At 44.2% G+C, this 13,413-nt stretch overlaps 1 protein-coding gene across 1 annotated transcript in view; it reads left to right on the top strand.

The window, feature by feature from the left end:
* The first annotated feature begins 1,843 nt into the window (after positions 1–1,843).
* Positions 1,844–13,413, top strand: part of MRPL11 (mitochondrial ribosomal protein L11) — a 59,189-nt gene continuing 47,619 nt past the window's right edge. The window contains exons 1-2 of the mRNA XM_082269740.1: positions 1,844–2,001; positions 9,314–9,438. Coding sequence (XP_082125866.1) covers positions 9,316–9,438 — 123 coding nt within the window. The 5' untranslated portion in view covers positions 1,844–2,001; positions 9,314–9,315. The remainder of the gene's footprint in view (positions 2,002–9,313; positions 9,439–13,413) is intronic.

The following is a 13,413-nucleotide window of genomic DNA, read 5'->3' as shown; positions in this document are numbered from 1 at the left end:
TGTAAGATCAATGCAAATAGTGCCAGCAGCACAGGGAAATAGAATCACATTGCAGAATGACTCTCTATTTCCTCATTGAGTCCTTAAGTTGTCAAAGATCCTAAGGTGAAGATCCAAAACGCTTCTCTTATGCAAAGCTTTCAGTGTCTTCTACCATTATCTAAATCATTCCCAATGGCCTCAATGTCAAAGACCTTTAGGCCCTCTGTGCTGGTATTATGTATATCCGCATAGTGCCGAGGGGCTGAGTAGTTGTCTTTCATAGTAGTGATATTGCTCCTATGCTCGCCTATTCTCACTCTCGGTGGATGTGATGTACAGCACACATATAAAAGCCCACAAGGGCACAGTAGAACATAGACCATGTAGGAGGTGCCGCAATTAATAAATTGTTGAATTGTATGCACCTAAATTACCATAGTCTGAGGGAAGCAATAACAGATTTCACAAATTCCATCTGAAATTCTGATACACAAAGAAATCTGTTTAGGGATTTTAGGTCCAGAGTTTAGGTCCCCCATGCTATTTGGGACTGTGAAATAGAAAGTCTATTTTGTACCCTTTTGAAATGACAGATTGCACCCAGAGGTCCGGGATTCATGTGATCCAGACTGGCGCAAGGCCAACAGATGTCCCCTCACTCCAATTGGGGGTGCCCCTTCATTGTGAGGAGGGTTTCTGGGAAGGCTTGGTAGGTCAGGGCTTGCAAAAAAAGGAAGTGTTAAACCTTTGTGTAGAGGTTAACGCCTGGGGACAACAGAAAGATCCCTTTCTTAGATTAGAGGTAGAAGTAGGAAACTTGGGCTTTTCCAGTGGAAGTACCAGGTACTTTCTTGATAATTCCCGGGAAGGGATTCTCCAAAAAAGGCATTCACCATCGTCTATAGCAGACGGCCGGCTGTCTTGCAATGACAACCGATGTGGCTGAGAAGCCACTCGGCTGTCATTACAAAAAGCGGGAGGGGACGTCCCCCCCCTCCAGCCGCCTTCCGTGGCTCGTCCGGGTCTCCCGTCCCACCGGGAGACCCAGGCAACCAGCCTGCACGGCCGCCGAAGACCCAATCATTCAGCTCTGATCGGGTCTCCATGCAAAAACCCGGAAGTGATGTAATTTCAAGTGACATCACTTCCGGGACTGTCTGTCGCCAGATTCAAAAAAATTACAGCATTCAAAACAGTCAAACTTGGCGTTTTGAATGCTTTTAAGGGCAGAGGAGGGGTTTGGGGTATTTTAGACCCCCAGATCCCTCCACAAAAGTATCTGTCAAAAAAAAAAAAATTATTTTTTTTAAATATACAAAAATATCGGCCCATATCGGCCGATACACATTGGCCAAAATATCGGTATCGGCAAACGAAAAACCGATATTGCTCGATCACTAGTATATATATATATGTATATATATATAGTTCTTTGCATACACCTGTACACTGTGTACTCGTGTTCGCAATAGTACAGCTGTGCACAGCCATTCATGCCAATGGCAGGCTTTATGCTTCACCAGGGCTACCTCAGCAATCATGCTAGCCTGTGTTCAAGAGCCCTAATTGCCTGCTGTTATTTATACACTTCACTTCGTAAAATGCAGTAAAGCCTGATGATCCCTGATGTATATGCCATAAAAGCTGCCTAGGCTTCGACAATATGGCGCCTTTATTAGAGACACGAAAATACCGACCATCCTTCCTTCACAATCTGAGTCACATCGTCATGTGACATCTCATGACCAATCAACGCTCTGTTAGGAGATACCATGAATCAGCGGCACGGAGATAGAGGTTTGAATGATGGATGAATTGACCTATCGGAGTAAAGTGTGAAAGCTCCGCCTCCACAAACAAATCCTAGAGCGGTAATGAGTCGCGTTCCCATTCTGGTTTCCGGTCCCCAGCTCCAGGCTGCTGTGCCATATGCCGGTGAAGGTCGGAGAAGTGTCAGCCTGAGTTTGAATAGGGAAGCTGTGGGGTGTACTAGTCAAGACCCCGGCTTTTAGAACTAAGGTAGGTGACGCTTAGGACATTGCATGAGAAACATGGTCTCCAGACTGATAATGTGCCAACTGCTTGTAATGCTGAAAGATGTCACCACATCAAATTCCACAGGCAAAGTGTATGGAAACACCTAATTAATAACATTTAGGGGCATATTTAAAGAGTTATTTTACCTTCATATTCACCTATGTATTCCAGCTTTTTTCTGTATATCAAAAAGAAGTTCTTAGGTTGCTGAAAATGATCTACACCCCCCCCCCCTTTTTTTTTTTTTTTTTTTTTTTTTTTTTTTTATAAAAAGGACACTTACCTGTCCAGGGATCCAGCTTTTTCCTTGCCTGGGTCAGTTCTTCACCGGTCTTCGGGTCGCCAGTGTTCTGCCGAAAACTCCAGTTTACCAAAATCTCCAACCACGTGACTACCTGTGACTGTACAGCAACAATAATTGGAGATTTTGCAGAGATGCTGTTTTTGCAGAACACGGCAGCCTATACACTCCCATCCACGACGAGTAGAGTGTTTTTACAGAACACCGGGTAAGTAGAAAAAAAGTTGTCGCTGCTTTGGAGGCAGCCATGTTTTTGGTTAGTAGCGGGCAGACTAACAATGTCACTCATTTTATTGTGTACCAGAGTGTACAGGCTGCTGGTGGTCTTTAATAACAGCAACTCGTCAATCTTTTCTTTTTGCTGCTGTACAGTCACCGGAAGTTACGTGGTTGGAGATTTTGGCGAGTTGGAGTTTCCAGCAGAACACTGGCACCACCATGTTTACTTTTAGGAAGCCAGTTGTGACTCCTTGTGGCTTCACAGCTGACTCCCCACTGCGCATGTGTGAGTGCTGTGTGAATGGTCCCGCAGCCATCTGAGACCTGTGTCGTGTCCCAGAAGGTTGCCGTGCTCAGAAAGGTGGGCTGAGCCTCAGCTCGGATCGTCTAGGGCAGTAATGGCGAACCTTGACACCCCAGATGTTTTGATACTACATTTCCCATGGTGCTCACCTACACTGCAGAGTGCATGAGCATCATGGGAAATATAGTTCCAAAACATCTGGGGTGCCAAGGTTCGCCATCACTGGTCTATGGGATTTGAATTAAAATGGGAGCAGGTACCTATCAAAAACTAGTTACCCCAAGAAAAAAGTGGCTGAAAGGGAGGGAGGAGTCGGGAAAGTAGATCTTCCAATTTTGGGTAAAGATCTGCTTTCATTTTAAAGGCATGGCTGCAGGCAGTGTACGGCCTCTTGCCAGCTGGTTCACATTAGTGTGGTGCGTTTTACATGCGTTCTTGACTTCTATTGAATGCATGTTTTTGATGAAAGTGCATCAAAGTCCTGCATGCTGCATCTTTAAAGCACTTTAATCCAAATGCGCATGCTATAGCTTTTTTTTTTTAAGATTGTGGCAGGGATCGGGGGAGAAGATCACCTGCTTGCTTTCAAAATAGGGGATCATGGAGTTGTGGGGGCTGGTACATTTGTCCTGAATATGGGTGTAACATGTTACAAAAGGTGAACTTCTGCTTTTAAGATTCCCACACATTATAGTCAGACTTTTAACATTTGCTTTTTTTTTTTTTTTTCCAGTGAGAATTAAGTTTTTGACTAGATGTCATAACTTGAAGTGCTCTAGTCTTAGAGCCCATTCACACTGCCGCGACTTGTCAGCCTGACAAGTCGCGGTCGGTCGTAGTCCATTGAGTAGTACAGGACCCGTTTTAATAGGAGCGACACAAGTCGCTCCGACTTAGAAAAAGGGTCCTGTACTACTTTGGGGTGACTTCGGAGCGACTTGCATAGACTTCCATTATGTGAAGTCCCTGCAAGTCGCGCCGAAGTCGCGGTGCACACGACTTCACAGGTTGCCCCCCAAAGTCTCAGTGTGAACCGACTCTTAAAGTAATTGTAAAGTCTTGTGTTTTTTTTTTTTTAACAAACATGTCATACTTACCTGCCCTGTGTAGTGGTTTTGCACAGAACAGCCCTGATCCTCCTCTTCTCAGGTCCCTCTTCTGTGCTCCTGGCCCATCCCTCCTATTGAGTGCCCCTACAGCAAGCAGCTTGCTATGGGGGCGCAGCCGAGCTGCTGCTCTGTGTATCCATTCAGACATGGAGCTGCCATTTGGCCCTACCATCTCTCTCTCCTTATTGGCTAACTGGCTTTGATTGACAGCAGAGGGAGCTAATGGCGCCGCCGCTGTGTCTCAGCCAGTCTGGAGTGAGAGTCCCGGATGGCCGAGGGACGCGTGGACATCGCTGAATAGAGATATGGCTCAGGTAAGTATTAGGGGGTGCTGGGGCGGCTGCTACACCCAGGAAACTTTATCTTAATGCATAGAATGCATTAAGATAAATATTCTTCTGCCTTTACAACTCCTTTAAGCCCTGATTTAAAGGTGTTGTTTTCCCATAAAACATTGGCATATTTGTAAGAATGTTAGCACTTAAAGTGGTTGTAAAGCATTCTATGCATTAAGTTGAAAAACATTCTGTGCTTCAGCCCCCCCAGACCCTACCCCCTTTTTCTTACCTGAGCCTGATCCAATCCAGGGATGTACACAAGCGCATCGGGTCCAGCCGCTGTCACTCTCCTCATTGGACAGATTGATGGCAGCGGGAACCATTGGCTTCTGCTGCTCTCAATCAAAAGCTGTGACGCAAGTCCCGCTGTCTGCGTTTAAAGGACGCAGCAGCAGGATATGGAAAGCATTTTTCTGTGGGCACACCGGATGAAGAGGAGGGGCTTGGAGCGCCGGCGGGGGACGGCTGCTCTGAGCAAAACCATTGCCCAGAGCAGATAAGTATAGGCATGTTTGTTGTATTTAATTTTATTTTTTTTTAACATATACAACCAAGTTTATAAAAAGTTTATCGACCCCCTAAATGTTGTGGAACTTTCTTCACTTTGACTTTTAATCCAAGGGCCCATTGCATGGCCATGGTTTATTGAAAGTTGCTTGCATGTAGCTAAGACCCCCTGAATCCATTTGGGATAACTGCGCCCTACTAATTTGACTTTACCTCATAGTGGAACTGTTTTTATTTTATACACACTGCCAGCCCCCCTGCCATTCTTATACTCGCCCATCTATGACCAGATTTGTTCATAAATTATCTGTTCATATTTTGTCTTTGCTTGCCTTTAGAAATTCTGATACTTCTGAATATGCAGGAATGTGAGACATTACCAGTTGCTTCCACAGTTCAGCTCTTACCTGAATGGCCATTCGCATGGCCTGAACCCTTTCACATGGAGGATGGGCTTGCTTAGGTCCCGCAAAAGCTGTGACGTTTTTTTTTTTTTTTTTAATAATACTTGTTGCAAGGTGGTATGAGGGCATATTTATAAGATGTTCAATGGCACACTTTTTTGTAATTGCTTTGTAGCATAAAAGCAGTCACTGCACATTAGCAGGGCACTTGGAGAATGTGACGGGTACCAAATGTGTCATGTTCAGTAAGCTGCTAATCCAGTGAATGCGCAGGTTGGAGCTCCCCATTGTACTCTACTCTACCTGTGCAGTCAATATCAGGTCTAAAACTAACACATGGGGGGCAAATGCTCAGCACTTTTGATTCCTTAAAAAGTAATAACCTCTTAGTAAATATTGAGGCAATGGGGTTTATTTACTAAAGGCAAATCCCACTCTGCACTACAAGCTGTAGATCTGAGGGGGACATGCAAGGAAAATAAAAGAAAAAACAGCAATTTTGCCTGCACATGATTAGATGATAGAAATCAGCAGAGCTTCCCCTTTTTTTCATATTTTCCCCTCAGATCTACAGCGACTGCACTTCCAAGTGCACTTGTAGTGCAGAGTAGATTTGCCTTTAGTAAATCAACCCCATAGTTTAGAGCATGAGTGGCCAACGTTTTGAAGAGCGAATGCCACTTGGTAACCGGTTGCAGGCCACAATGAGCGGATGACAGGTCCGTGTCCACTTTGCATATGTAGAGCGGACATGGACACAGCCCACACTACTCTATGAGCCCTCTTAGCCGATCTGCCCAGACAGAAGGGGGACCGATCCCATTCTGGTGTGTGTGAATCTTTTTTTTTTCTAGCAGTTTGGATTGGAGGTAGGCGGGTGTAAAGGGACACAAGTCTGTTAAAAATCTGCTGCTCCAGAGGTGAATGGAGGGAACCACACCTGCAGGATATATTAGAAAAATATGACAAAGTACAGCTAACCCACAGGAAAGCTGCAGGTGCACTGCGCTGCACCTGTGGTGAGGGTAAACCGCAGTGTAAAAGCAGCCTTGGGTCCCTTTCATACGATCGGTCCGATAGGACCCGCCTGTCCGTTTTCAGGCAAACCCGATCTGACTGATCATGTGCAAGTGGTTTAAGGCTGCTTTCACACTGCTGTAGTGCAGTGCACCTGTGGGTTAGCTACACGTTCCCATAGTCTTCTATTATATCCTGCATGTGTGGTTCACTTTCTGAAAGTGGACCAAAACTTCTGCATTAAGGAGTTTGTGTGCTTTCAGAAAGCACACCAAACCCACAGTTAATAACCTGGCTTTGTGCAGGTAACCCGCAGGTGCAGTGCGCTGCACCTGCGGATCAGTGTGAAAGCAGCCCACATAACCACTGCAGAGCAGTTATGCCCATATATACACTGTGATTTTCGTAATAAACTGACCTTCGTTTAATGAGGTTGTAAACCTCAAAATTAAAAAAAAAAACAAAACCAACACCTGAAAGAAAAACACATAATGAGCTAGTATGCATCGCATACTAGCTCATTATGAAATACTTACCTTAGAACGAAGCCCCACAGTGCCGACCGCTCACCTCTCACGGGTTACATGTTTTGTCACCCTTCTTTCGGGTTTGTGGCATCAGGCCATCTGATTGGCTTGAGCCACGATGCGCGTGGGAGCCGATGTTCACGGCACAGGGCTCTGAAGGAATGGCCCGAGCGGCCGTTCCTTCAGAGCGCATGCGCCAGTGATGTCACTGGCTACATGCAAAGTAAATATCTCCTAAACGGTGCATGTTTAGGAGATATTTACAGTACCTATAGGTAAGTCTTATCATAGGCTTACCTATAGGTACAAGTTGCAGAGGGGGGTTTACTTCCTCTTTAATAGCAGTCTTCCTTTCTTGTATCGCTGGCTGCTGTTGTCCCTGGCGGAGTGTGCAGTTTGTATCACTCAGCCTGTGATAGGAGCTGGTGCTATACAGGGAGCATCGGCTTATGCTGCTCCGCAACTACTTGCTCCATTCTCAACACTGACGCTCTGGGATGATGGGTCAGCAAACCACAGTCTGGGCTTGCCAACCTGCCATTCCAGAACAGGGGATTGCAGGCCACAGGAGGGCTCCGCGGTGTACCTGTTGGGCACCCCTGGTTTAGAGTGCAGGAAAGGCCAAGTATTGAATATTTATCCTCCTGCAAAGCAACTTGTTACTCTTCCTAGTATGAGAAAAATACAGGTTAATTTAAAGAAGAATTTCAGGTGTGATACCTTAGAGAATAAAATGGAGATCGTTGCAATACTCTGTCGCACTCGCACCGTATTTGCGCAGCGGTCTTACAAACACAATTTTTTGGGGAAAAATACACTTTTTAATTTAAAAATTAGAAACTAGTAAAGTTAGCCTAATTTTTTCTATAATGGGAAAGATAAAGTTACGCCGAGTAAATAGATACTGATGTCCTGCTTCAAAATTGTGCATGTTTGTGGAATGGCGACAAACATTGTTACCTAAAAAATCTCTATAGGTGGTGTTTTAAAAATTTCAGTTTTAAGTTACAGAGGAAGTCTAGGGCTAGAATTATTGCTCTAACGATCGCGTCGATGCCTCACATGTGGTTTGAGCACCGTTTACATATGTGGGCACGACTTGCGTATGTGTTCTCTTCCGTGCGCCAGCTCTGAGGCACAGGGTGCTTTAAATTTTTTTTATTTTTATTTATTTTTTTATATTTTTATTTATTTTACCTTTTTATTTTTTATTTTCACACTGTCCCTTTTTAAAAAAAAAAAAAAAATTTGATCACTTTTATTCCTATTACAAGGAATGTAAACATCCCTTGTAAAAGAAATAAGCAAGACAGGTACTCTTTAATGTGAGATCTGGGGTCAAATAGACCTCTCTCACATCTACCTTTAAAAGCCGCCGCTGGGACCACTTTTATGTGAAAGATGACCACTCGCCCTGTAAGAAAATACCAGCTATCTGCTGCCATAACACCGGTATTTAATGTCAAAGTACCGACGTAAAACTGCGGCGGGCAGTCCGGAAGTGGTTAAAATAAATAACACTATAGCGGAGATTTACAAAAACTGGAGAGTGCAAAATCTGGAGCAGAAGGGCATGGTAGCAAATCGGCTTCTAAGGCCCCTTTCACACGGATATTACAATTGAGTCCATTTTTCTTTATGGAGCGGCAAGTGTAAATGGCCTACATCCAATCAGATCTGCCAAAAACAGATGGATGCAATCCTTTCCATCTATTGGATTGAATCAGATGGCAGTTGGATGTAAACAGACAGGTGCTCTGTTTGCATTCCCACCATCCACAGAGCTGTCTGTGTCCGCTTTGTGTTGAGCTGTGAAAAAAAAAAAAAAACCTGGAAGCTGATTGGCTTCCATGCAGAGCTGGACCAGATTTTCCTATACAGTTTTAGTAAATCAATCACTATGCATATATCATACCTGTGTTCACAATGCTACATGGCAGTTGTTCGGCACAGGACTCAGAAACAAATGGCGATCATGGGAGTAGTGGTGTCTACTACAGTGATTTCCAGCTTCCAGAGTGATCTCACAGGTATGGTGGGTAAGCCATTACATTACATGTTATGTAACTATGTAAAAAAAAAATACCATACCTGGAGTAGTTCTTATGAAAATATTCATATGACAATTTTTTCTTTCTATTTAATGAATACCAAATTTTAGATGCTATGGTTACCTGTTTGTCAGTGTCTCAGTATGCCCAGGGTGGGGCAATATTTACAGCCGGCTTGCAGCCCGCTACCTGTACAGCAGTGGAGAAGCAGCAGCTATGGAGTATACTTTCTTGTCCCAGCTCCATACGTTAAGCTGAAGGTGGGTAAAGAAGGGTGAAGGGTGGACCACCACATGTATGTTATAGTGGAGGATTCTTTTTTCTCAAGTGGCAAGTAAGCAGTGGCAGTGACAAGCGCGTTAGATTGTCATCTGAAGTTTGTGTGTGTGTGTGTGTGTGTATGTGTGTATATATATATATATATATATATATATTTACTAATTTAAAAAAGGCAGGTAACTTTAAAAGAGGGCACATTAGCTGACTCCTATCTCCCATTTTTGTTTATTTTTTATAGCCATGTCTAAGGCTTCACGGGCTGCTAAAGCTGTGAAGAAAACAGATGTTTCTGGTGTGATTCGAGCACTCCTAGGTGCTGGGCAGGCTGCACCAGGACCCCCTCTAGGACCCATCTTGGGACAGGTAAGATGAGAGTGGTGCTTTGTATTGGATAATTTTGTACAAAACCCAATAATTCTACCAGTAGACATAATAACCTAACTTCAAATAATGATGGCAGTTCACTGTTGCATAATGCATTTTTCTCTAATCCTTTTCCAGGGCAGCATCTGAGAAATAGGCTCCTCCCAGCTAAAACAGGAAACACAATAGTCCAGTTTATAAAAATGTTAGTCATACCTGTGTGCCTCAGTTTGATTGTTTCCTCCGGATCCACAGGAGTGAGGGTCAGGAAAGGCAGGTTCTGGTGATAGGCGCCTCAATTTTTAGAAGGACAGAGAGGGCAATCTGCTAAAAGACCGTAAGCGCCGAACTGTTTGTTGTTTACCGGGCGCTTGGGTTCGGCACATCACGCATCTGGTGGACAGATTATTGGGTGGGGCTGGGGAGGACCCAGCTGTCTTGGTACATGTGGGTACCAATGAAAAAGTTAGAGTGAGATGGTATCCCAAGTAGTAATCAGCATGGATTCATGGAAAATCGCTCTTGGAAGACCAATCTAATAACCTTCTATGAAGAAGTGAGCTGCCATCTAGATAAAGTAAGGCCTATGGATGTGGTGTATCTGGATTTTGCAAAGGCATTTGATACAGTTCCCCACGAACGTTTACTAACAAACTAAGAGGTACGTAGGTATGGACCATAGAGCAAGTCCCTGGATTGAAAGCTGGCTTCAGGGGTGGTAATAAATGTGGGAGTACTCGAAATGGTTTGGTGTGGAAAGTGGGGTCCCCCAAGGATCTGTCCTGGGACCAATCCTATTTAATTTATTTATAAACGACCTAGAGGATGGGATAAACAGCTCAATCTCCGTATTTGCGGACGATAATAAATTAAGCAGGGCAATACCTTCTACGCAGGATGTGGAAACCTTACAAGAAGACCTGAAAAAAATAATGGGATCGGTATCCACTTGGCAAATGAGGTTCAATGTTGAAAAATGTAAGGTAATGCATTTCGGTGCCAGACATACGAATGCATGTTACTCGCTAGAGGGAGAGCCTTTGGGGGAATCTAATATGGAAAAGGACCTGGGGGTCCTAGTAGACGATAAGCTCAGCAATGGCATGCAACATCAAGCTACTGCAAGAAAAGCCAACAGAATAATGCCATGTATTAAAAAGGGGATTCACTCCAGAGATAAAACAAAAACTCTCCCACTCTACAAGATTCTGGTCTGAACTTATCTCAAGTATGCTGTCCAGTTCTGGCCACCGGTCCTCAGGAAGGATGTGCTGGAACTGGAGAGAGTCCAGAGAAGGGTGACAAAGCTAATAAAGGGACTGGAGGATCTCCGCTATGAGGAAAGACTACAAGCACTGAACTTATTCTCTCTAGAGAAGAGACGATTGAGGGGGGATATGATATCAATGTACAAATGCTGTACTGGCGATCCTAGCATAGGGAACAAACTATTCAGCGAAAGGGAATATAAAAGGACTCTTAAGTGGCCATTCGCTAAAATTAGAAGAAAAGCGGTTTAACCTTAATTTGCATAAAGGTTTCTATACCGTCAGAGCGGTAAAGATGGGGAATTCTCTTCCACAAGCACTGGTGTCAGTGGGGAGCATCGATAGTTTCAAAAGAGATTAGATGGGCACCTTAACGACCACAACCTACAGGGGTATACAATGTACTATTGGCTTAAACACTTATCATAGGTTGAACTGAATGGAATGGTGTTTTTTTTTTTTCAGCCTCACTATGTAGCTGAAGCGGTTTGTTTATTTTTTGTTTTCCTAGTCTCTTTGCTAATTGCAGGGGACTCCCTGGCCAGCCTCCCATCCAGCCCAGCGGGCTTTGGGTAATGCAGGTCAGGGGCAGCAATTTGGGCAAAGCTGGCCTCCTCTTGACATTTCACCACCTATACCCCTATTGAGGGGCATGCAACCATCCTCCCAGCTGTACAAAATCGCAACGGCCTACCCCCTCTCAAAAGCATGGCCACCTTTGCACCTGGTGCCCTGTCTGCCCAGATACCATGTGTGCAATCTGCTGACCAGCAAGCAACCTCCCGCCCGACAGACCTGTCGTCCACAAACCCTAGGCGATCCACGCTGACTGGAGGAGCAAGATGGCAGTGGGAGCGTAATTTCCGGCAGCTCATGGCACTTCCGGTGACACATTTCTGGTCCGCAGCCATCTTAGTGTAGGCTGAGGCCCGGACCTGGACGATAGAGAGAAAAAAAAAAAAAAAAAGGAAGAAGAAAAAAAGGACAGGTGGACTCCCTTTCCCAATGGAACATCAGGCCTGGGAGGACACCAGGAGAGCAGTGGCAGTGCAGGTATGTCCTCCAGCCTGCACTGGGTCAGCTGGAGGCGAGGCTGCAGCAGGAAGCAGTTAAAAGCCCCTAAGCAAGGGCTGACCATGTCGGATGCTTCTGCAAATCCTGCTTGTCGATACACTCTGAGGTAAGCCAGAGCTCTCTGGATTTCCCTCTGTCTTTACCTCACTACAAACTATTCCTTATGTTTGTGTATGGCAACCGCCTATCTCACTGGGTTCTCTGTGCTTATTTACAGACAAAGACCCCAGAAGAGAAAAGGGCAAAGACCAGCAGCAAGGCATGCGCATCTTGTGGTCACAGGTTTCCTCCAGAATGGAAAAAACCATTATGCCAGAAATGCATCAACAAAAAGGTGGCCAAGGAAGCACAGGTTTTCCTTTAAAGACATGCTCAACTCCTTCAAAAAGGAAATAAAAAGCATGATTGGGCCACTACATTCAGGTATAGAAAAGCTGAAGGTTCCAGCAAGATCCAGCCAGACCAGTACCCCGTCTACCGGCAGGCCATCCATCCCCCCCGTACAGGGAAGAGGTGGACATAGCAGAACAGGGAGCTGATTTAGATGACTCAGAATCCGAAGACTGCCTATGCTCGGACTCAGATGATGAAGACCCAGCATCAGAAGGCACCCTTTTTTTTTCCTTCGGAAGACAGACAATCTGCTGAAAAACGGATACGCTGGGCATCAAAGAGCAGAAAAATGCAGAGCTTTCCTTACAGGATAAGATGTATAAAGGCTTAGAACCGAAAAAACCGAGAACATTCCCGATACATCAGACTCTGAAAAAAATAGTTAACCACTTACGGCTCGCCCACCGTGTATTTATGTTGGTACTTTGACGTTAAATACCGAGGTTATGGCAGCAGATTGCTTCCTAGCAACGGATTTAAAGAGCCCATTTTTTTATCCTTTCTTTTTTAGTGTACATTTGAGATCTGAGGTCTTTTTGACCCCCAGATCTCACATTTAAGAGGTCCTGTCATGCTTATTTCTATTACAAGGGATGTTTATCACAAATGATCAACAATTAAAAAAAATGTGTAAAAATAAAAGATAAAATAAATAGGGAAAAAATAAATTAAAGCGTTCGCTCGCGCGCAGAAGCAAACGCAAAGTCGGGCCCTTATATGTAAACTGAGTTCAACCCGCATACATGTGAGGTATCGCTGCGATCGTTAGAGAAAGAGCAAGAATTTGAGCCCTAGACCTCCTCTGTAACTCTAAACTGGTAACCTGTAGACATTTGTTGCCTATGGGGGTTTTTAAGTACCAATGTTTGTCGCCATTGCACAAGCATGCGCTATTTTGAACCATGGCATGTTGGGTAGCTATTTCTTCAGGGGTAACATTATCTTTCACATTGTAGAAAAAAATTGGGCTAACTTACTTTTTTCTTATTCTTAAAGTGAATTTTTTCCAAAAAAAATTTGTTTGTAAGATCGCTAGGCAAATATGGTGTGATTAAAAAAATATTGCAACGATCTCCATTTTATTCTCTAGGGTCTCTGATTAAAAAAAATATATAATGTTTGGGGGTTCTAAGTAATTTTCTATAAAAAAAAAAAAAAAAATATTTTAACTTGTAAATAACAAGTGTCAGAAAAAAAGCCTGGTCCAGAAGTGATTAAGAAAGAATGGGAAGAGCCGGAA

The sequence above is a fragment of the Pelophylax lessonae genome, assembly GCF_965119305.1.
Source record: "Pelophylax lessonae genome assembly, chromosome: 10".
NCBI lineage: Eukaryota > Metazoa > Chordata > Amphibia > Anura > Ranidae > Pelophylax > Pelophylax lessonae.
This window is presented reverse-complemented; position numbering and strand designations above follow the sequence as displayed.